The 25,156-nt window shown below is 43.5% G+C and overlaps 1 protein-coding gene across 1 annotated transcript in view; it reads right to left on the bottom strand.

The window, feature by feature from the left end:
• Window positions 1-25,156, bottom strand: part of LOC124034033 (kremen protein 1-like) — a 116,061-nt gene that overhangs the window by 12,079 nt on the left and 78,826 nt on the right. The window contains 4 exon segments of the mRNA XM_046346717.1: window positions 12,775-12,997; window positions 13,240-13,349; window positions 14,156-14,309; window positions 16,180-16,304. Of these exon segments, the coding sequence (XP_046202673.1) occupies window positions 12,775-12,997; window positions 13,240-13,349; window positions 14,156-14,309; window positions 16,180-16,304 (612 nt within the window).

Below are 25,156 nucleotides of genomic sequence, written 5' to 3'. Positions count from 1 at the left end.
CACCGATTTACTGTTCCTCAACGCGGATGTCGGGTTTATCCTTTAGTCCTCATTGCAACCAAAATGAGCACAAAAAAGCCCTCTACTGGGTATTATCATCGGAACAAATTGATCTGGCAATACTACTTGACTAAGGACGATTTATCTATTTGACAATCATTCCGCAGAACTAAAATAAAGTATTTAATGCCCTCGTTTACCACAGCAAATCTACTATGTCAATGTAGCCTACCCTATGCAAATATATGGTGTAGGAATACCTTTTCCTACACCATGTTTCCAATTAATGTTATCCATTAATGATTTTACTTGTCTGAATCGAATATGGTCATTTCTTATCAAGAGGGCAAAAGGAAATATTCCATTTGACATTTGAAACTAAATCGTGATTGCATTGTGTTATGAATCAAATGATATTGTATTCTAATAATAATAATGAGGTTATTTAAAGTTGCACAAATAATATATCATTGTGCTTTTAACTTTTTATGGCTGCAGGGGCAGTATTGAGTAGCTTGGATGAAAAGGTGCCCATTGTAAACGGCCAGCTTCTCAGTCTCAGTTACTAATATATGCATATTATTATTAGTATTGGATAGAAAACACTCTGAAGTTTCTAAAACTGTTTGAATTATGTCTGTGAGTATAACAGAACTCATATAGCAGGCAAAAACCTGAGAAATTCCACTTCCTGTTTTTTTTCTGGGGGTGGAAGATTTTCAACCAAGCTCTCATTGAAATTATAGCAAGATATGGATGAGTTTTCACTTCTAGATGTCAACAGTCAATAGAACTTTGTCTGATGACTCTAATGTGAAGGGGGGTCGAATGACACAGGAAATAGTCACCACTGCCACGAGTTGACCATGCATTCACTATGCGCGTTCACTGGGGAAGGACCTGCGTTCCACCGGTCATCTGGAGTCATTCTAATTCTCCGGTTGGAACGTTATTCAAGATATATGTAAACAACATTCTAAAGATTGATTCAGTACATCGTTTGACATGTTTATACTGACTGTTATGGAACTTTTGGACATTTCATCACGTTATAGTGGATGTGCTTTGTGACTTTGGAATTGTTTACCAAACGCACTAACCAAAGTAGCTAATTGGACATAAATAACGGACATTTTCGAACAAATCAAGCATTTATTTTGGACCTGGGATTCCTAGGACTGCATTCTAATGAAGTTCATCAAAGGTAAGGAAACATTTATCATGTATTTTTTGGTTTCTGTTGACTCCAACATGGCGGCTAATTTGGCTTCTGTTCTGAGCGCCGTCTCAGATTATTGCATGTGTTGCTTTTTCCTTAAACTTTAAAATAAATTTGACACAGCGGTTGCATTAAGGAGAGGTATACCTATAAGTCCATGTGTATAACTTGTATTATCATCTATTTATGATGAGTATTTATGTTGAAACGATGTGGCTATGCAAAATCACTTGATGTTTTTAGAACTAGTGAATCTAATAAGCCAATGTAAACTCAGATTTTTAAAATATAAATATGAACTTTATCAAACAAAACATGCATGTATTGTGTAACATGAAGTCCTATGAGTGTCATCTGATGAAGAGAATTCAAGGTTAGTGATTAATTTAATCTTTATTTCTGCTTTTTGTGAATGCTATATTTCGCTGGAAAATGGCTGTGCTTATTGTGGTTTGGTGGAGATCTAACATAATCGTTTGTAGTGCTTTCGCTGAAAAGCCTATTTGTAATCGGACACTTTGGTGGGATTAACAACAAGATTACCTTTAAAATGATATAAAACACATTTTTGTGATTTGAATTTGGCGCTCTCTATTTTCACTGGTAGTTGTCATATCGATCCCGGTATTGGGATTGCAGCCATATAACCAATCATTTTAATCGCCTGAAAAAACGAACAAACATACCGTTCAAAAGTTTTGGGTCACTTAGAAATGTCCTTATTTTTTGAAAGAAAAGCACATTTTTATGTCCATTAAAATAACATCAAATTGATCAGAAATACGTTGTTAAATTACTACTGTTGCTGATTTATGAAATATCTACATAGGCGGACAGAGGCCCATTATCAGCAACCATCACTCCAATGGCACGTTGTGTTAGCTAATCCCAGTTTATTATTTTAAAAGGCAAATTGATCATTAGAAAATAATTTGCAATTATGTTAGCACAGCTGAAAACTTTTGTTCTGCTTAAAGAAGCAATAAAACGGGCCTTCTTTAGACTAGTTGAGTATCTGGAGCATCAGCATTTATGGGTTCGATTACAGGCTCAAAATGGCCAGAAACAAATAACTTTCTTCTGAAACTCATCAGTCTGTTCTTGTTCTGAGAAATGAAGGCTATTCCATGCGAGAAATTGCCAAGAAACTGAAGATCTCATACAATTCTGTGTACTACTCCCTTCACAGAACAGCGCAAACGGGCTCTAACCAAAATAGAAAGAGTGGGAGGCCCTGGTGCACAACTGAACAAGAGGACAAGTACATTAGAGTGTCTAGTTTCAGAAACAGACGCTAACTGGCAGCTTCATTAAATAGTACCCACAAAACACTGGAGATAGTACCCGCAAAACACTGGCAGCTTCATTAAATAGGACCCGCAAAACACCTGTCTCAACGTCAACAGTGAAGAGGTGACTCCGGGATGCTGGCCTTCTAGGCAGAGTTGCAAAGAAAAATCCACATCTCAGACTGGCTATTAAAAATAAAAGATTAAGATGGGCAAAAGAACACAGACACTGGACAGAGGAACTCTGCCTAGAAGGCCAGCATCCCAGAATCGCCTCTTCACTGTTGACGTTGAGACTGGTGTTTTGCAGGTACTATTTAATAAAGCTGCCAGTGTTTTGCGGGTACAACACTCAATAGTAAACCTTTATATTTTCGTACAGGAATACGGTAATTAGGCCATTAGGCCGACTACGGCATATTGTACTTTATTGAAGAAACAATATCTGAATTGGAAGGAAATCTGGTGTGGAGATTAATTTATTATTTGGAAGTCGTTATCCAAAGAAACAAATATCACTTTAATTTACAATGTGGTAATTCATTAAAAGTTGGTCTTCTATACATGTATTTTCTCAGAAGAGTAGCCTCGATGTAGCCATAATTGGCTGAATTGTCTACAATTAAACGTGTTAACTAAATCATTTTAATTGACATAGGCTACATTTTGAGTCAAATCATTTTATTTTGGTTGCCATATGTAATATTCTTCCTTTTTCCTTATTTGCATTTCGCTGATAGGGTGTTACTTCATTGGGTCGACACAAATAAATATGATTTCCTATACCATTTCCTCTGTCTTGTATCCAGACGGTTTGACACCATAGAAGTGTCAGATCAGCTGTTCTACAAGTTTGATAAAAATACATAAGTGCGACCCTCCACTGAATTTTGAAATCTCAGTGTGGCCCCAGGACCAAAATTATTGCCAACCTCTGAGCTAAGACTTTGTCTAAATTAACAAGGTTCATTTATGAAATTATCAAAACATGTTATGATAATCCCTTATCCCTACCATAAATGGTGGCCTAAATCTTTACTAGGATTAAAGGTTTTTGTCTGACATAACTCAACTTGACTGCGATTTTCCCACATGTTCTCCATTTGATACAACAGAATGCAGTGCTGCCATTGCTTCAAACCTCGGTTCGGCAGGAAATTCCTCAGACGTCATCTGAGAGCGTTTATCCTCATCTGAGAAGGAAATTAACATCGCACCACTCAGCACTGTATGGATGAACTAACATCCAGCTTAACCTCAAGAGAGAATCTCTCTTTCCCCATCCGTTTCTCCTCCCAGCTCAGCGGGGGGGGGGGAAACAATTTACCAATCTGACCTTTTCTTATAACATGTCTCATGATATTGTATATTCATTTCAACAACTTCTGTTTCTGATGTGCAGTCTGAAACAGGGGAAGTCAGAATTGAGACATGACCAGAAGGGAATTGGCTGCAAGTCTGGGGGTCAGACTCTGACCTGAGAATATTGTTTTTAGTAGAACAAAATGAGAAAAGGTTAGGACAGTCTGTGTGTGTGTGTGTGTGTGTGTGTGTGTGTGTGTGTGTGTGTGTGTGTGTGTGTGTGTGTGTGTGTGTGTGTGTGTGTGTGTGTGTGTGTGTGTGTGTGTGTGTGTGTGTGTGTGTGTGTGTGTGTGTGTGTGTGTGTGTGTGTGTGTGTGTGTGTGTGTGTGTGTGTGTGTGTGTGTCTGCGATTGTGTGCGTGCCTCCCAGCCCTGTAAGCTCTTCGCTTTAATGTCAACAATATTAACTAATTCAGAGAGAGTTGTGTTGAGTGCTGATGCCTTAAGGAAATGGAACTGAAACAATAGTGGGGTGTTTACAAGAGTTTGGTCTAAACAGAGAACTGCTATTTATACATAAATACTTCCATTCCATTATGATGAGTGTGTAATATAAGACTGGGTTCAGATTAGGATCCCTAGGAGGTGGTGCACTCTGTGTATACAATGATGTTAAGGATGGGGAGAATGATGTATGAAGGATATATAAAGATATACGATACCAGTGACAAACAAAACATCTCAAGGTTATTTACATAACCCCGGTTCTCTAATATTATGAGTGAGTCGACTCATGTGGGAACGTGCCTGTTTGCAGAAAACTCAAATAACGGAGTTCTCTTTCAATTATTTGTTCAGACGTCTCACATATGAGATGTATGAAACTCCCATAACGTAGGCACGCTCTCCGAACACTAGTTTCCAGACTACCCCTCAGAGACCCCGATACTGAGAACAGTATGCACCAGAGAAGGTGCCGTGACTTCCAGTCGGTAGAACCTCGTGAGGGGAGGCCCGACATGCCGCGTTATACAGATCTCCTGCAAGGAGAAGCCTTTGAACAGAGCCCAAGAGGTAGCCACACTGTACCTCTGGTGGAATGAGCCCTCGGGCCCTCCAGAGGCTGTAAACCCGTGCTATTATAAGCTAGTATAATAGCATCCACTATCCAATGTGACAACCATTGATGAGAGAAGGGGGGTGTACAAGACACAAAGAGCTGGTCGCTCTTGCGTAAAGCTCTCGTTCTATCCAAATACATGTGTATAGCACGCACTGGACACAAACGGTGGAGACGCTCTTCCTCTGCAGAAGAGAAAGGCGGTAGGTGGAAAGCCATAAGCTTCAAGGTGAGACAATTGTAACTGTCGCTGACCTTTTGGCATAAAGGTGGGGTTAGGCAATAAGGTTACCTTGGTAAAACCCGGGACAAATAGTAGGCAGGAATGGTGAACTGACAGTGAATGTTGTTCACTCACTCGCTTTGAGGAAGTAAGGGCTACCAATAAAGAGGTCTTGAGACAGAGATTCTTCATCCCTACATTCTCCAGCATCTCAAAGCCTCAAGCACAGTAGAACGATCCCAAGGCGGGGCTACAGATGTGAGCGGTGCACCCCTTCTTGAAACGGCACTATTTGACAAACTGAGAAAGTGGTTAAGTAGAACTTAACCGTGGAGAAAGCCGTCCCGCTGTCCAGAAGGCCTTGCATGAAGAATAAAACCTCTGACACAAACATTGGTAAGGAATTATTTGTTTTTGGTCACACCACTTCTCAAAGATGCATGTATTTCCGTAAAGTGAGCGTGTAGAAGGGGCTCTGGATTGCCTCAATGGCTCTGAGAGGCAGACTAGTCGTGTCCAGATTTAACCTTTCACGGGCCAAACCCATAGGGCCAGTTTGCCTGGGTCAGGAGATCCGTGCATAATGGGAGTTGCCAGGGCTCGTCATAAAGCAAGAGAATAATCTCTGTTAAACAGAGCTTGCCCGGCCATGTGGGTGCTACCAGGATGAGGGACGAGCCTCGTTGTCTCACTATGGCTAGAGTGGGGAATGTGAGGCGCAGAGAGCGGTGCGCCTTTGGCCAAGGGTGTACCAACTATGGCTGTGGTAGTCATGACATTTTGTCAGCCGGTGATTGTCAAGCAAATAACTTCCGGTCTCATAGTAATTGACCATGAATTAACATAAACACCTTTAGCATCTCCTGGCTTCCACACATCGCTTCCACGCCACTGATGCAGGCATTTGGAACATCTACATTTAAGAAAAGTCTAATAGATCCATGTAACATAGCCTACACAATCACAATAAAGAAACATGATATGAAGAACATGTAGTCTATTTCAGAAGAACAGAGTTTCCTTATGTTAGGCCCTGATCTGGCTATGCCATATGGCTGTGGGCCATTTTAAGGAACATGTGCCTTAAAATGATTGTTGATGATGATGATCCCTGATTGTTGATGTAGGCCGACACTGTCATATTGTCTGTCCTGACAAGGCCGTAACAATACCGAAGGAAGGGTAAAACGTGTTTCTAAAGAGGAACACTGTCAGAAATTCGAGGTAATTGATATGGGCAAGACAGAGTTGTGTGGTCCACACTCAGTTAACTGCCTGGCCCTCATAAACTTCGCCCTAACCCATGAGTGATGCGTCTGTCGTCATCACCTTCCTCCACTTTTAGAGTGGTACCGAATGTGAAGATCGAGGGGCCCCTCCATTTCCAGAAAGATGTGAGGCACTCTGATGTCGAGTGCACAGACGTAGGGATAAAACCCAGCGTTTGAAACTTCTCATCCTCAGTAGGCCATGTGGGACCACTGAGATAGTGGAGTCCATTAACTCCAGTAACCGGAGGCGTATTCAGAACATGGCAGAGTGCCTCCTATTTAATGGGGATAGGCACTGTTGGAATGAGGCGATGCGGCCTTCCGACAGCGTTGGATGATACTGATTCTATATTCTCTGTGTCAGTATAAAACAGCTTTTATCTGATTGATTTGGAAACCCGAGCCCGGAAAGGTGGGTTACCAAGGAGGTAACATCTCACCCCGCTTGCTCCCGGGAAGGGGAGCAGAGCAGGTTATCATCTATGTAGGCGGATACACTCAGCCCCTCGTTTCTGACGGACTTGAGAGCGCCTCCACACACTTGGTGAATGTCCGGGAAGCGCTAGCCCGAACGGGAGAACAAGGTATTCATAGGCTTTGCCTTGGCAATCCTTAGAAACCTTATGTGGATGCTTATCTGGAAGTACGCGGGTCAACTGATGTGACCCAGTCGCCTGGACGAATAGAACGAGACAGCACGTTCGGTGTGAGCAAACGAAGCGCAAAATTCCTCAGATAACTGTAGAGGACCTGTAGGTCCAGAATGGGACAAATCTCTTCCCTTTTTGGTAACCGGAATGTACCAGGAGTAGAAGGCTCAATGTCTCTCTTCCTCTGCTATCGCTCTGATATTCAATTTGAATAGAAGAGAGGAGATTTCCTGCTTTAGTATGCGTGCCAAGTCACGGTTGCATCTGATTCCAGAATGCCATTGAAGGCAAGAGGTCTCATAGCGAACTGCAGTCTGTAGCACTTGGTAACAGTGGATAGGGTCCCAGACTTGACTGTGGATGCATGCTGGTTTTCTACTCTCTCAGCGAGCAGCCCATGGGGAGGCACTCGCCGGTGGCACATTGACGCCCATTGTGCTCCACCCAAGAAGGTACCAGCGCAGAACACCGAGTGTAACTGTCCACTGCACTTCTCTGCTCCCCTAAGTCAGATGCCCCCACTCCCTCCAAGGGAATCCGCTGGGAGCAATCTCAATGCTGTCAAACTAGCATGGTGCTCGGATCCCCTGAGGCAGGGTTAGCTAATCCCAGAACAAAATTTAAAAAACAGCTAACTAGCAGTGTGTTGGCTGCCAGCTAGGCTAGTTAGCACAATGTTAGCTGGGAAAATCGAACCTCTTAACCAAGTGAACGTAGCTATCGTTCGCCAAGTGGGGTACTGAACTAGCTAGTTAGCAGGAGGAAGCTAGTGCTAAGTTAGTCTTGCAACGGAAACAAAGCGTATCTCTCTACCGAGAGAAAGACTAGAAATTCTTCCCTTGCAGGTAGAAAACCTAGGGTAGGATTGTGAACTTGCCTGGTTAGCGAAACCTTGCAGCTAAGCTAGCCAAGTATCTGTAGCTAGCAGGTTCCGGATGCTAGCTACAAAGAGACCTCGAGGAGAAAAAGAGACAAAGCTCATTCTTAGCCGTATAAAACGTTCCTTTTGTTGAAGTTTTTCCTAACACAGAGACAAGAGCTGGCAGAGAATATTGTGACACTCCTGTGATCTGTTAACCTTATAGGAATTGGCCTATATGGATAGGGCTAAATTGAATTGTTTCTTACAGAATACATTTTTTATGCAGAAGCATGGTAGCAACTGAAATGGAAACGTCTGGAGATTATAGGAAAATTATTTGACCAAATTTGAGGACACAACAGTTCACCTGACAGAAGACTGAATCCAAACATTACAATGTTGATTTTAGATTTACTGTACTTTTTGCCATATTTGTTGTTTTAATAAGACTGCTAGCTTAGGTTAACTGTATCGAACTTCAAGCACAGATGGAACATTTGGAAATTAATTTGCTTAAGCATTATCATGCAAACACAGGTATTTTTTATTGTGACAAGCCGTCAGTGAGATTCAAACCTATGATCTTCTGTTTTTGATCCATGGGATTAGTCCACCAGGTTGGAGCTAACAAGCATTTTTTTTTTTTTTTTTTTTTTAAACTCATACAAAGCTGTTCATTTTAGTCTATTCAAACTGACCCCATTTCAAAGGAAACAAGCACTCATTAATTTAATGTGAGGCCAAATATTGGGCTTGGCCAACACACCTGAACACACTTAACAAGATAGTGGATAGTGAGAGTTTTGTTGATGCTGAGAACGGAATGTATGTGTTTTTCAATAACTTTATTAGAACGTTCTTTCAATGTTACTAATGTTTTCTTGTGGTTTTTATGGAACATTTTCTTAATATTCTGAGAATATGACTTCAAATAGAACCACGAGGAAACCTGCAGAAAACGTTATGGTGAAGTACTGAAATTCCCAGAGGAGAACATGTTTCTTAACGTTCTCTGAACTATTTGAGAACATTTGCAATGTCAAACCAGTTGAAGAACATTCCTAGAACATTACCAAAAATGTAATTAAATGTAACCATGTTTGAACTTTTAGGAAACGTTCTGTTAAAGTAATGAAATACAAAAGAAATAACATTATTTTGTCAAGTTCCTTAAATGTGCTGAGAAAGTCCCAATGCTAAGCAACTTATCTGCGCCATTCCCAGAACTTTGTGGGAAGGTTGTATGCAAACTAACCATAGGACAACCACACTCTCACCATGCTTAAAGAAACATCTGCTTCTCAGAATGTTGTGTGCTAGCTGGGCTCCCTCTCTCTCCTCGAGCAACGCCCACTTGCACTGGTACACACACAGATGATGCACAGCACACACAGAAAGACACGCTGAAGGGTAGGCCTAATTCTGATCATGGCTGATATGATAAATAACTTAAAAATCGACATATACTTAAAAAGGAAAACACAAGATAAAAATTCCATAACTTTTCCAGGATTTTCAAGACCGTAAGAACCCTCATTTGACAACTTGGAACAGCGCATCTTGAACATTCAGGCTGGCCCCATTCTCAATCTGCGCATTCTCAAACTCGGAACAGTCTACTGGTAGACATACACTGAACAAAGTGGAATCAGGATCTGAATGCCCACTCTCCATTGCTATTCCATGCAGATCCCGCCTTCATTCCGCTTTGATCAATCTTTTTTTGATTGATCCTGGCTGGTGATAGGCTACTTTGTTTTATAGAGGAGCCGTTACGCAGTTCCTCAAAAACTGGAGGTGCCAGTGCAGTCCTACAGATAGCTCCGGCCCAAGTCAAGCACGGAGTGTTTGGCCTTCACATGGAAATTCAGAGAAACAGATGGTCATTTTGGTGCGCATAGAAAATCATGATGTGTGCATTCAGGTGCGTGTTCTACAGTGAATTTCCTTCACAATAAACAAAACAGGCTCATTCTGTTCAGAACAACACAGGGTATGACGCCATGTCCTCTTTTTACTGTACATCAAACATTGTAAACATTGACACTGTATATTACATGAGTTTTATGATATGGAAATGTGAAGTGTAAATTTGAACTCAAGGCTGTTCTGGAAAGGGAGATAGGCAAAGAATGGCCTTTTGGCGGACGCGCGACCTGACCCGTTTCCAACAGAGGTTTGTGAGTAGGACAAAGACCAAAAACAAAAAGAAGGGAAAAAATCTATACAGTTACATATAGCAATTTAGTTTTTGTTCAATATTATATTGATATTTGATTTGGAAGTATTGATTTGTAAATGTTCTAGCGTTAGCCTGTTGTACCTGTGCCAAAGCTTTTCATCCTATAGTTCTCCATCTTCTTTTTACATAAATAGTGAGCCAAAAATGTTTTCAGCACTTTTATTTCCCTGAATGATCTAAACTAATTTTCTCATGCTCTTTCTTGTCTCTTTGCAGCAGGACATGCAGTGAGCAATATGTTTGAATCATCAAATCGCAATAGAATCGCGGTATCGAATCGCAATACATATAGAATAATGAGAATCGCAATACATGTCGTATCGGCACCTAATTATCATGATAATATCGTATCGTGAGGTCCCTGGCAATTCTCAGCTCTACTAATTTCCTGCAATTCTATGCCATGTTCTTATGCTATCTGAGTGACTCAAACATTATAACAAAATCAATGCGAGCCCAATGACATGAAATGTTTAGAATTTTAAATTCTACCTGACCGTGCAGTTTTTATTTTGGTGATTGTTAGTATTCAAAGATGGCTATTTATATTTTCTACATACATGTTTTTTGTATCTGTTTGTTTGTCATTCAAGTTAACACAGAACATTTTTACCATCCTGAAAAGTATCCCCCCACACTGCCAATGTTTAATATGCTACGACATGCACCTTGTGAATTAGTGTGTGTCTCACGGTGAGTTCCTAGAAAAACAAAACATTTCAATATACGCAACACCAATATCACCTGCGGCTTTGAGGCATTGGCTAGCAAATTATAAGAGAAAGGGTCCACCGCCGGCAGCACTTCCCTGCCTGTCTCCCTTTCTTACCCTCAGGGTGTGGCTGGGCGCATGCATGGGTGTGTGTGTGTGCATGTGCCTGTGTGTCTGTGTTTATGTGTGTGTGCTTTAAGTAGAGCCACAACACATTCGTCTGGTCGATTTAACAGTGTCCAGCCGGCTTGGTTGCTATGCAAAACCCTGCCATGGAACCAGGATAGCAGGATGTCAGCCTGCACCTGTTCATGCAAATTATGGCTCCCGGAGAGAGATGAGTTTGTGGTTCAGTCAAATCACTGCATGGGGCTGAAATAATTCAAGCAAAGCCGAGGGCGATGGAAAAGCTTGTTACAGTATCTCTCATATCTACTATAACAACTTGCTTGGTTTTTGTACAATTGTTGTGACAACCTCAAAACAACCTACACGACATGACCAAAAGTATTTGGACACCTGCTCATCGAACATCTCATTCCAAAATCATGGGCATTAATATGGAGTCGGTCCTCCCTTTGCTGCTATTACAGCCTCCACTCTTCTGGGAAGGCTTTCCACGAGATGTTGGAACATTGCTGCGGGGACTTGCTTCCAATTAGCTATAAGAGCTTTAGTGAGGTCGGGCACCGATGTTGGGTTGATTAGGCCTGGCTCGCAGTCTGCGTTCCAATTCATCCCAAAAGTGTTCAATGGGTTTGAGGTCAGGGCTCAGTGCAAGCCAGTCAAGTTCTTCCACACCAATCTCGACAAACCATTTCTGCATGGACCTCACTTTGTAAACAGGGGCATTGTCATGCTGGAACAGGAAAGGGCCTGCCTCAAACTGTTGCCACAAATTTGGAAGCACAGAATCGTCTAGAATGACTTTGTATGCTGTAGCATTAAAATTTCCCTTCACTGGAACTAAGGGGCCTAGCCTGAACCATGTAAAACAGCCCTAGGACATTTATTCCTCCTCCACCAAACTTTATAGTTGGCACTATGCATTGGGGCAGGTAGTGTTCTCCTGGCCTCCGACAAACCGAGATTCGTCCGTTGAACTGCCAGATGGTGAAGCGTGATTTATCACTCCAGAGAATGCATTTCAACTGCTCCAAAGTTCAATGGCGGCGAGCTTTACACCACTCCAGCCGACACTTTGCATTGCGCATGGTGATCTTAGGCTTGTGTGTGGCTGCTTGGCCATGGAAACCCATGTCATGAAGGTCCTGATGAACAGTTCTTGTGCTGATGTTGCTTCCAGAGGCAGTTTGGAACTCAGTATTGAGGGTTGCAACCGAAGACAGACGCTTTTTACACACTTCAGCACTCGGCGGTGCCGTTCTGTGAGATTGTGTGGCCTACCACTTCGCTGCTGAGCCGTTGTTGCTCCTAGACATTTCCACTTAACAAGAACAGCACTTACAGTTCACCGGGGAGGCTCTAGCAGGGCAGAAATTTGACGAATTGACTTGTTGGAAAGGTGGCATCTTATGATGGTCCCACGTTGAAAGTCACTGAGCTCTTCAGTAAGGCCATTCTTCTGCCAATGTTTGTCTATGGAAATTGCATGGCTGTGTGCTCAATTTTATACACCTGTCAGCACCGGGTGTGGCTGAAATAGTTGAATCCACTAATTTGAAGGGGTGTCCACATACTTCTGTATATATAGTGTATGTGTGGGTGATGTTGGCAACAAGGGTTGGGGACAATACTAATTGACCCCCTCCTGAAGTCCTTACCTACAACATGTCTACAGGTCTCTTAACTTGGTATGTGACAGCTAGCTTGGTGCGCTCTGTATATGTGTGTGTATACTGTATATATCCCATTGCAAACCCACCTTGGTATGTGACAGAGAAGCCCTGTGCTTGGTTGGTGTGGTCTGAGTAGAAGTAGAGGATGACAAAGTCTCCAGTGACGTTGACCAGGTCCTGGGGCGAGTTGCGGCCGTCGAACCGTGCTAACACCTGGGTGGTATAGCCATCCAGCATTTCCACCATGTCTGTCTGGTCCGAAATGTCGAAGAAGGTGAAGTTGAACAGGATCATGGAGGCTCCAGGTACCTAATAATAATGCAAATAGAAAAAAACACATAGTACTTAATAATACATGATACTTACTACTTTCTGAAAGCCAAAGATGCGTTAGGCAATAGGCAACAAACAGAAAGGGTCCAACTGTAGTGCATTATATTACACCCTATCCCCACTATAACACATTACATTTGGACCCCGGTCAAAAGAAGTGCACTGTAAAGTGGATAGGGTGCCATTTGATACGCAACCTAAGAAACCAGACACAATACCTGGACAGTCCAGTAGCAGACCCTCCCTGCCTCGTACTTATCAGGGAAGTCAGGGGAGTAGACCACCCCAGAGGGAGCAGAGTAGTTACCCCCGCACGCCCCAACACGAGCTGGAGGAGAGAAACAGAGAAAGATGATTCAACGAATAACAGTTCAGTTCAGTTTGCATTTGCAACTTTATAAGTCTCTCATACAACTTCACCCTCTTATATAACTAACCCCGTTGACTCCTATGTCTCAAGAGTTGTCACAGAGACCTTTTCATATAGAAACTACATACAACAGACTCTCTCAATGATAGAGAGAGTGGAATGAAGAGTTTTCAACACAGAGAGGAAAAGATGAGACTGGACTGAACAAGGAGTATTTCATCATCGTTGTAATTGTGTGGACTACAGCTGTGAAATCTGCGTCTCATTATATCTAGCAGGTGTGTCTGCCATAAACGATATGCTTGTGTAGCCTATTAGAAAGAGATTTAGCAGGCATTGTTTTGCCAAAAATCAGCATATAATTTTACGACAACAGAGAGAGAGATAGAACATTATGTTCACATGACTCTTCCAAAAAAAGTGAGTTGGTGAGAGTGATGCAATCCTTTCATATTCTGTTCGGTTCTTTCACTTCTTTCCAACGTTGGTTCTGAGAGAACCATTCAATTGTTTGTGGATTGTTCACCATCGCCAGTGTGGTGGAGCTTATGTGTTAAAAAAAATGCAAACTCCCCTTTTTACTGGCTGACCAGTCTAGGGTCATTTTCACTAAAAGCCAAATGGAAGAAAACAGCCCAAAACTGTGAAGGACTACCTGAATATGTCCAATAAGAAACTCTTGTTTTCACACGGGAAATAATGTCTATCATTTGCAGCGATGTGCACTAATGAATACGACCCAGAGCAAATTATCTCCTACTCACTGTCGAAGATGATAACCCATCCATCTCCTCCACAGGGCTGGGTGTGGTCACCAAAACACACATGGTTGCACTCCATACTGGGTGCTTTGCCATGGTGATGCTGGTCCAGGTCGTTACCACAGAAACAGGCGTAACCCGACTCCATCCCAGCTAGCTGCAGAACAGAGAGAGACATGCAAATCAATCAATGATCATCAAATGTTAAGCTCAAATCAAACTTTATTTGTGTAGCACTTGTCTAAAGCTTCACAAGAGGGTAACTTTAAAAAAATGTAGTATAAAACCCTTTGGATGAAGGCAAAGAAATAAACCTTGAGAGGAAACAGAATTTAGAGAGAGCTGAACCTCCTTAAGCCAACTCTGGATGGTAGAGTCAGACAACTTAATCAGAGATACTACTGTATCATAAAATTGTATGTTAATAAGCATACTTTCAGAATGATTCCATAAAAATCCCCAAAATGACTGTTTTTGTGTCCTAAAATAAAGTGATTTATGTGTCTAAAGCCATCAGGCGTTTGATGATAATAATATGGTGTGGTTGGGTTGAGTCCAGTCCAGTGCTTTCAGAGAAACAGAACAGTCACCACTCCTTCATGCGTGCCAAATGGCACCCTATTCCCTATATACATATATATGCCCTATGGGCCCTGGTCAAAAGTGGTGCAACTACATAGGAAATAGGGTGCAATGTTGGATGAATCCCCACACTGTCAGCAGTAATTAATTAGAGGGTGACTAGTTGAGTACGAACTCACATCAAAGACCTCAGTGTAGGGCTCAAATAAACTTGTCTGAAATAGCATCGGACCACTTAACCTTCATCTCTTAGTCAAAACAGAGTAAACATTTCCGAAAGCCATGTTGCGTTGGGCTGTATTAGAATGAGAGACAGAATCACAGAATGCTTCCCAAATGGCACCCTCTTCCCTTAAAAGTGCACTACGTTTGACCAGGGCAAAGTAGTGCACTATAAAGGGAACACTCGGCTGCCATTTGGGACACACTCAGTCAAACCTCTTCAATCATCTTGACCTTTCCTTTCAGAATTCAGATCCAACCCAGTCGTACTCAGTGTGCAGGCAGAACACTGACTAAGAGCGCCATTGTCTCTCATTAAAAGAAGACCATTGTGTCATTTTCTTCCCATAAATGAATTCATATGAAGGTACCGCATCACTTCCCTTCATTCTGAACATTTTCTCATGAAGCTGGAATTTATGTAACTAGACTCCTCCGCCGCTAACCGAACCGACGTGAATGTGTTACATATTTATCAGATGAAAAAGAAAATGTACTTGAGAAAGGAAGACAAACGTGAAGTCCTCTGGTGACAGAGCAGAAAATTGTTTGCAGGGGGCATCTGAATCCCTGAATCACAAGTCACTGGTTGTGTCCCAAATGGCACCCTATTCCTTGTGGGGCCCTGGCCAAAAGTAGTGCACTATATAGGGAATAGGGTGCCATTTGGGACGTATCCACCGACTTACTGTCTGACTGACTTGTGGTTGTTTGTCATAGTGAACTCAGAGAGCATCAATGCAGCGTTTTAAATGTGTATTAGAGACAATGACAATCAGAGGACGGACAGACGTTATGGTCTCAGGCTGTCGACACATAATGTCAGTGCCATCTGCGGAGCGGGACTGGAGGGACACACGCACACACACAGAGGGGGCCGACTGTCACTGCTCATCAGTGCAGACAGCGTCTGAGAGCTGGGTCTGACGCAGGGCCAACCGGACATGTTCACACCGAACATAAACACCTGGCATTGTTTACACTCATGGTCAGTACCCAAGACAATAGAAGGCCATCGAGTCTGTACATTCACAGCTGCCGGCGATGTTTCATCATCTGATGTGTCACTGAATTCATTTGAAATGGGAGGATAGTTATGGTCATAAATATAGAAATACAGTGTCTAGAACAGATGAAACAGGTTGGTGAACCAAATCTTGAAAGGCATCATAGTCCCTATAGTGCATTCCTTTTGGGACACATCCATCTCTGTACTTTCTTACCTTGTATCTCTGTTTGCGGCAAAAGCTGATGCAGTTCTGGATGGTGAGTTTGTTGGAGGTCTCACTGCTCCCTGTCAGGGTGGGAGGGTCTCCACTGTCTTTGAAACAGCCCAGGTTACCTGGCACTGGAGAAAACACAGCGAGGAGAGCAGGGGTTAGCCATGTATTTCATAACGATAGGCACTTCAATATAACAGACACACACTGCATTATGCATTCACTACATTTCCCATGAAGCATTTGCATTGTGCCTCTCAAGAGGCCCTTCTGTACTTCAAATCACACATTGCATTAAACATTCACTATATTTCCCACAGAGGAAGCTGGTGGGAGGAGCTATAGGAGGATGGGGTCATTGTAATGGCTGGAAGGGAATCAATGGAAAGATATCAAACACATCAAACATAAGGAAACTACATGTTTGACTCTGTTCCATCAATTCCATTCCAGCCATTACAATGAGCCCGTCCTCCTATAGCTCCTCCCACTTGCCTCCACTTTTCCCCCATGATGCACCTGTGTGGTGTATTAGTCCTGTTTGAAACAACCAAGAGATCATTTACCATGAGGCTGGGCCATATGCCAGAACAGTGGTCGTGTGGGACTACACGTCCCACAATCCACCTGAGTCTCATAGAACAGGCGTCAACGAAGATATATAACATTGGTCGACAGATACAGGCGTCAACGAAGATATATAACATTGGTCGACAGATACAATCCTGAGGGACCCTTGAATATGCAGGATTAAGCTCTGTACTAGAGCATACACTACACTTCCCATGAACCATCTGTGTCTCATAGAAGAGTGGTCTGAGGGGATCAGCATTTTTTTGTGGATCATATACTACACTTCCCATAAACCACCTGTGTCTCAAACACTAGGTGTCAACCCAAGACACAGAACATTGGCCCTCAGAGTCAGTCCTAGCCAGTCTTAGGTTGTAGTTCTGTAATAGATCATTAGATCATACCGTATGTTTCCTGTAACCTGGTCTGTCATGTGGCTCTGTTGAATAGTGTTGTGTTTTATAAGGTGTGATTAACACTTCTTCTCCAATGGCTTGCCTGGCCCCACATGGCTGGCCTGGCTCCACACGCACAGGCACACTCACAGGCAGGCATGCACACGCACGCACACACAGATGCAGACACACACACTCCGGCGGACTGGGAACGCCATGAAACACGATGAGCTGCGCCAAAAAAAAAAAGCCATCTCCCCAGAATTCTCTGGCTGGCTTCAGTTTGAGATTGTTTTGTTAATTGTCACCAGACAAAAAGTTGGGCTTGGAAGAAATGAGGAGTTGGTGAGGAGTGAGGGAGGAGAGAGGGAGGAGGTGAGGGAGGAGAGGAAGGGTGTCTGAGTCACAGTGAGAGGGGGTTGGAATCTAGAGTATGTCGATATCCGGGCAAGCTGGAAGTATCACTGCCATAGAGGGTAGGTAGCGTGTGCGAAACTGGCTGTGCGTGTTGGTGTGTGCGTATGCGTGTGGGTGTGCATGAGAGGGACAGGAACTGGCAGTAAGAGTGTACTTTCAGGGTTGTCACTGAGATAGCCGAGGAAAACTCAACTCCACAATGTATTTCACGCAATGGAGTTGAGCGGAGACAAGAGTGGGTGGACTGGAGCTCCAACGTCAAATAAAATGTTATGTCCTGTGTAATTGCGTGCTATTCTTTGGGTGCTGAAATCTGTAGTTTTTGATGTAAAAAAATGTATTCTATGTGATGTCGGAGCTGTGAAGTACATTGTGGAGTTGAGTTTTACTTGGCTATCGCTGACGGAGCTGTAGGGCAGTGTTTCCCAACCGGTCCTCAAGTACCCCTAACAGCACACATTTTTGCCCCAGACAAAAACACCTGATTCAACTTGTCAAGGGCTTGGTGATTAGTTGACAAGTAGGATCAGGTGTGCTTGTCAGGGGCCACAACGAAAAATATGTACTGTTAGGGGTACTTGAGGACTGGAGTTAGGAAACACTGCTGTAGGGTGTGTGTGTGTGTGTGTGTGTGTGTGTGTGTGTGTGTGTGTGTGTGTGTGTGTGTGTGTGTGTGTGTGTGTGTGTGTGTGTGTGTGTGTGTGTGTGTGTGTGTGTGTGTGTGTGTGTGTGTGTGTGTGTGTGTGTGTGTGCTTGAGTGTACGTGCATTTATCGCCCTAACTGTGCTAGACAGAGAGAAGTGGGTACAGTGGACGCGTTGATCCAAGAATACCTCATAGTACAACAGCCTGGGGCTCTCTTTAAACATTGACGTGAGAGGAGAGAGAAGGTCTATTGAGACAGAGGTCAAATAGAAGCAGCAGACAGCTACTGCTGCAATATACATGGACTGTGAAAGGACACTTCTGAGGACATAGTCTGGGAGAGAGGAGAGAGGCTGCCGCTATCCAGGGTGTTGGGTTGTAAGAAGTAAAGACAGATGTTCTGTTCTCTGGAAGACAAATAAGAGTATTCTTCACCCTAATCCACCGTGCATTCATTAAACACCGTGTAAGTAATAAAATGCATTATATTCCAGGTAAACCTTCAAGCCTGGACTAATACAAATAGTAAGGATACAGAATCCTTTGTTTCATTATGATTCAAGTTGTATTACTTTTATTCGCATTTCAATGTTTTATGGGTAAAACGTATTAGAGAGAACAAAAGTAAAACACAATATCAAACTCATTTCTATTCCACCCCAAAGCTATTGTCTCAAATTGGAATTTGTGTCATCTAGCCACAAGCTAGAACAATGCCAGAGAGAGAGAGAGAGAGAGAGAGAGAGAGAGAGAGAGAGAGAGAGAGAGAGAGAGAGAGAGAGAGAGAGAGAGAGAGAGAGAGAGAGAGAGAGAGAGAGAGAGAGAGAACAGGGAGGTTTATCGGACTGTCAGGGTTGATTTGAGGGACAACTCAGTGATATGACTGTTTAAAATCAACCTAAGGTGCCAACCAGGCAAATTTTAGGGCAAAATGTATGTGTGTATGTGTGTCATTCAGATGGTGCCTTTGAATGGGGTATGGTACTAGGTGCCAGGCATGCCGGTCAAGAACTGCAATGCTGCTGGGGTTTTCACACTGCAATGCTGCTGGGGTTTCCCTTGTGTATCAAGAATGGTCCACCACCCAAAGGACATTCAGCCAACTTGACACAACTGTGGGAAGTATTAGAGTCAACATGGGTCAGCATCCCTGTGGAACGCTTTCGACACCTTGTAGAGTCCATGCCCCGACGAATTGAGGCTGTTTTGAGGGCAAAAGGGGGTGGAACTCAATATTAGGAAGGTGTTCTTAATGTTTTGTACACTCAGTGTATAACTTTATACAAACAATAGACTAAATTGGTACGAGGTTTCAATACAGATAAACTGTGTCATGTTAGAGAGAGAATGAGTTCAGAGAGTTCTAGAAGAGGCCTGTAGACGTCTAGTTAGAGCACCCACACATTTTAACTGGTGCATGCTGGATGTTTAAGACTTAAAACCTATGCCTATTTCACGTTTTTACCCCGGGGTGTTTTCTACAGACCGAGAGAATGAGAGAATGAGAGAGAGAGAGAGAGAGAGAGAGAGACAGAGAGTGACCTGTGACCTGTTGCCACGAGAAAAGGGCAACCAGTGAAGAACAAACACCATTGTAAATACAACCCATATATTTATTTTATCTTGTGTCCTTTAACTATTTGTACATTGTATATATATATATATATATATATATATATATATATATATATATATATATATATATATATATATATATATATATGGCATTTGTAATGTCTTTACTGTTTTGAAAATTCTGTATGTGTAATGTTTACTGTTAATTTTGGTTGTTTTTCACTTTATATATTCACTTTGTATGTCGTCTACCTCACTTGCTTTGGCAATGTTAACACATGTTTCCCATGCCAATAAAGTCCTTGAATTGAATTGAATTGAATTGAGAGAGAGAGAGAGAGAGAGAGAGAGACACACACAGAGAGAGAGACACACAGAGAGACACACACACACACACACACACACACACACACACACACACACACACACACACACAGAGACACAGAGAGAGAGCGGGAGAGGGAACATATTGTTGATTTGTATACTTCATATACAGTGCTTTGGCAACAGTGGCAACCACAAATTCATGCCAATAGAGCATGTATTGTATTGTATTGTATTATGAGAAAGACAGGGAGAGTTGGAGGGAGCGAGAAAGAGAGAGGAGAGAGTGGACGAAGACCACACACGTGCACTCTCCAGTCCCACTGCCTGCCTCGTCGGTGCCAATGTAAACGTTTTGGCTGACACAATAGCTCATCTATGTAAATAGCAGATGCCACAGATGCGTTGGTGTTTGCATAAGGGCGAAACACGAGCAGGGCGAGGCCTTCTGGGAATCCCAAAAGAGGTTCAAAAGGCCAGTGCTGAACACTCGCTAACCAAGGTCGCTTCCCGAATGGCGCCCTGTCCCCTTTCTAGTCCACTACTTTTGACCAGAACCCTGATTAAAAGTAGTACACTATATAGGAAATCGGGTGCCATTAGGGACATTGTTTCCAAATGCCCCGGACAAGGATAGGACAACGTTGCTACTCTACGCCCTGCTTCTCGCCCACGTTCTCTGACCGCAGTGCGACCACACTGTTGGCCGAAGGGCCACGACGGGGCTCAACAAAGTGCAGAGGAGAGAAAGGAGATGGGAGGCGACGATGGTGACGATGAGAGAGAGAGAGAGAGAGAGAGAGAGAGAGAGAGAGAGAGAGAGAGAGAGAGAGAGAGAGAGAGAGAGAGAGAGAGAGAGAGACGACGACGACGGAGGACAGAGGGAGAGAGAGCAATCCGAGTTTGAGGAGAGGAGCAGTGAAGAGGGAAGGAAAGGTTCCTCTCCTCTATAAATCACCAGGAATATCCCTCCTGTCTGCCTTTCCCTCTTTTTATCCTTTCTTTTCTTCTTTACAGTCATGTCAAAAAAAACTCTAGCTTTACGAGACGGTGAATACCTCTGTCTGGCTCATTTAGTGTGGCAGAGCGCACACACAGTTCAGCACACAGCGGCAGACTGGAGGAATTAGGAGGGAGATTAAGTGGCGAGTTAAAGACAAACATGACAGTAATGTGGATATTTGAAGTCTTGATTAGGTACTTCATACTCTCCAGGGTGAGGCAGGTAGAGGTTGGGACATGAGTTTAAGCAGCCCAGGTATTCACACTAAACCCCGTAAAAGTACGCAGGGCGTGACCCCGAGTTTAGTCTTTAGAGCGGTAAACACCTGGTGTGTACAGTAACACAAAATCGCACGCGGACGCACGCACACACGCAACCCAGTAAACATCTGGTGGTTTGTATAGCAACCTTCCTCCCCTGAGCTAAAGCTAACCCAGGCAGGTAGGTGCCACTTCAATAAGGCTTTCAAACAGCAGGGGATGCTACTACAGCTGTCAATTTGTCTGCCCTTGTCCTGTCATCCCAGCGGCAGCAGCTTCAACTGAAAGGAGGAGCGGCAACTCGTGGATTGTGACTGTGTGTGCGTGTGTGTTTGTGTGCGTGTGTGTGATATAAGCCCTTAAATCACAGCTTTGCTCGCTCAGGAACTTGATGTGACAATGGAAGGCGGCAGAATTTTTCTGCTAACGTCGGCAATTATAGCAGAAATGCCTTAACAGAAGAAAAGGCCCTGAGCAAAGCATTGTTCGTCCGTTACATCTGCTACACAGACGCAAGCCGCACAACCAGTACAAAATCTTTGCTTGTAATAAAATAAATACACACACACACACACACACACTTCAAAGCCGTCAGTGGAATTTGGTTTAACAAGCCGGGGAGATGAGGGAAACAAGGTGTATGAAGGCAGCGGCAGCTATATCAGCCAGGCCAGACTGGAGAGAGGCCTGGGGAGAGCCAAGCAGGGGGAATCACATGAGTAGAGACACACACAGAAACACACAGACCCCGACACAGGAGGACCTGTCTATAGACAGAATCATCACAACTTGCTGCCTCGGCTAGGAAGAGATCGCTTACCACACCCCAGGGTTCATTTGCAGACAAAACAACAACAAAAAAACGGTCTGTCTGCAACAGGATAAGACACCTCTGGAGAAGGAGCAGACACCTAGACCAGAACTAAAAACATCAGTGGGGGGAGGGCCACAGCATGATAACAAACACCACAACATCAAACACACAGGGACCGGCAGCAGGCTTTGGCAACACAGTGCACTTGGCAGCGGTGGCAGGCGAGCAGCTCTGTACGCCTCCAGCCACATTCTCTCTCTGTCTTAGTCTCTCTTCTTTCTCTCTTTCTCTCTCCTCTCCTCTCCCTGTCTCTCCCCGACCAACCGTGTTGTGGTTACAGACATAAATTGCAATTACATCTGGAAAGAGAGAGAGAGAGAGAGAGAGAGAGAGAGAGAGAGAGAGAGAGAGAGAGAGAGAGAGAGAGAGAGAGAGAGAGAGAGAGAGAGAGAGAGAGAGCGAGAGAGAGAGAGAGAGAGAGAGAGAGAGAGAGAGAGAGAGAGAGAGAGGACTTTACATAAATGTAGTCTTAACTCCACGTGCCACGCCGAGAACACACAGCCAGGGATATTTATACATGAGAGATGAGAGGAAAAGAGAAAGAGAGAGGCACAGAAAGAGACAGTGAGAGAGGAGGAAGGCAATAAGAAGGCGATGACTTGTCAAAGGTTAATAAGCCAGCCTTTCTGAAGTCTTTCCAAACTAGCTGCCAAGTGCTAATGACCTGCAGGACTCATTCATGGGGGGGAAAACATATCTGCAGCACACTAGTATTGACTCAACACCTCTCTCTTTATACAGTGCAAATGTCTCCATGGTCAATGTCTCAATGGCCACTCTCTGTGTATCGGCCTAAAGAATGCACAACGTTCCCACTCCGGGAGAACACAAAAGGTCAGCTTAGCAGCAACACACTACGCAACTCCCGATAAGGGTCAGTCTGCCCACACAGATCATAAACGATATCTACGGTCTTCAATGTCATTGTGTGGGCCATGCTAAGAGCGGACAGCGTGGGGTCACTTTAGCTTCTTCGCTGACGCTGTGGGTTCATTTACATCCAACTACGTGATGCCATGAAGAGAGAAGCTCATTAGCACTTCTTGGTGAGGAATGCTGTGATGTCACAAAGGGAGATGGAGATTTTAAAAACACCCCTGTCATAAAAGACTCTTCACTCACAGTCAGGCAATTTAAGATGCTCCTATTGGCTGGATCTCTACCTACCTACACTAATGTGTGTGTGTTTGTGTCTCAGTGCCCTACAGTAACACAGGAAGGTATTTTGGGGCTTGGACAGGATCCCAGAGGCCCATTAATGATGCCACCACCTTACCGACGGGTTGTCAACACCTTAACAACTCTCACACACACATGTACACTAGCACTGACGCGCACGCTCACGCACACACACACCTCACCGCCTGGAACAGACTCATCTGTCTCTCCGGGAATGTTAAGTATCATGCACCAAGGAAATAATACTTATCACTGACTGTGTTTATAAGTTCTTCTCTCTTTCTCTCTCTCTCTTTCACTTTCTGTCTTTACCTCTGTTGATCTCTCTCCATTACTCACACAGGCTCGTTCTCATCTCTATGTCCTTATACATTTCTGTGTTTGTGAGTTTATTTCTCTGTATGTCTATGTAACAGTATAATTTTAAACCGTCCCCTCGCCCATACCCGGGCGCGAACCAGGGACCTTCTGCACACCATCAACAACAGTCACCCACGAAGCATCGTTACCCATCCCTCCACAAAAGCCACGGCCCTTGCAGAGCAAGGGGAACTACTACTTCAAGGTCTCAGAGCAAGTGACGTAACCGATTGAAACGCTATTTAGCGCACACCGCTAACTAAGCTAGCCGTTTCACATCCATTACACTCACCCCCCTTTTGACCTTCCTCCTTTTTTATGAAGAGTTTATTCCCCAAAAACGCTATATCCACCATTATTTTTTTTTGTGTGTGTAAAATATTACTGTTCTCAGATTTTCTATTCATAGATGCTATATATTCATTGTTTAACTGGCATGGAATGCTCGTATCCTGTATATTTGACTGGTATAGGTGGTTGTCTCACATAGCTAGCAGTGTTGTAATACTTGAGTCCAAGACTCTGACTCGCCTTCTCGTGACTTGTATTTGCACGTGGACTGCATAGGCTACTATGATAGGCAGAATATTAGCAGCACTGGCTGCACAGAGCAGCAAGGGTTTTGTTCTCTAGCAGTGGGAAGGATGTGCCACACCTGGCATTTGAAGCCTACATCAGCTGGTGAGCTGCAGGAGAGCATGGTATGAGTGTGGGAGAGCATGGTATGAGTGTAGGAGAGCATGGTATGAGTGTGGGAGAGCATGGTGTGAGTGTGGGAGAGCATGGTATGAGTGTGGGAGAGCATGGTATGAGTGTGGGAGAGCATGGTATGAGTGTGGGAGAGCATGGTATAAGTGTGGGAGAGCATGGTATGAGTGTGGGAGAGCATGGTATGAGTGTGGACAGACAGGCACCGTTCCGGCTTCGCCTCCAATCAAAGGCTACACATCGAGCAATAGACTCTCGTCCTTCCCCGTAACCACCAGCCTACTAGTTAGCTTTGCCTGGTTAAGAAACACAAATTAGTTTACGAAATTGGTAATAATACTAGTATTGAGTTTAATGGTAAAACAACAGTCTAGCTATTTGTCTCTTTCCCCTTGAGTATAGAAAAGTACGCTGTCTTTGTCATCTCGTTCTACCCTGCCACTTTCCCCTGTGCATCACATTGCCAGGTTCTGACAAGTCTCCCAAATATCAGTGGGTGATTACAAAAAAGTAGCCGAGAGCCTAACTTAACATTCATTTATGTAGTAAATAAGTAGTGAAACACAGGTATTGAGTATAACTTGTGAGGTAGTGATTAATAGTACATTTGTGGGTTTTGTTCATGAGGGAGTGGCGATATATTGCCATTTGGTTGCGACTAGAAAAA

The sequence above is a fragment of the Oncorhynchus gorbuscha genome, linkage group LG04 (genome assembly GCF_021184085.1).
Source record: "Oncorhynchus gorbuscha isolate QuinsamMale2020 ecotype Even-year linkage group LG04, OgorEven_v1.0, whole genome shotgun sequence".
Classification (NCBI taxonomy): Eukaryota; Metazoa; Chordata; class Actinopteri; order Salmoniformes; family Salmonidae; genus Oncorhynchus; species Oncorhynchus gorbuscha.
Note: the sequence above shows the minus strand (reverse complement) of the source record. Positions and strands in the feature narration are given on the sequence as shown.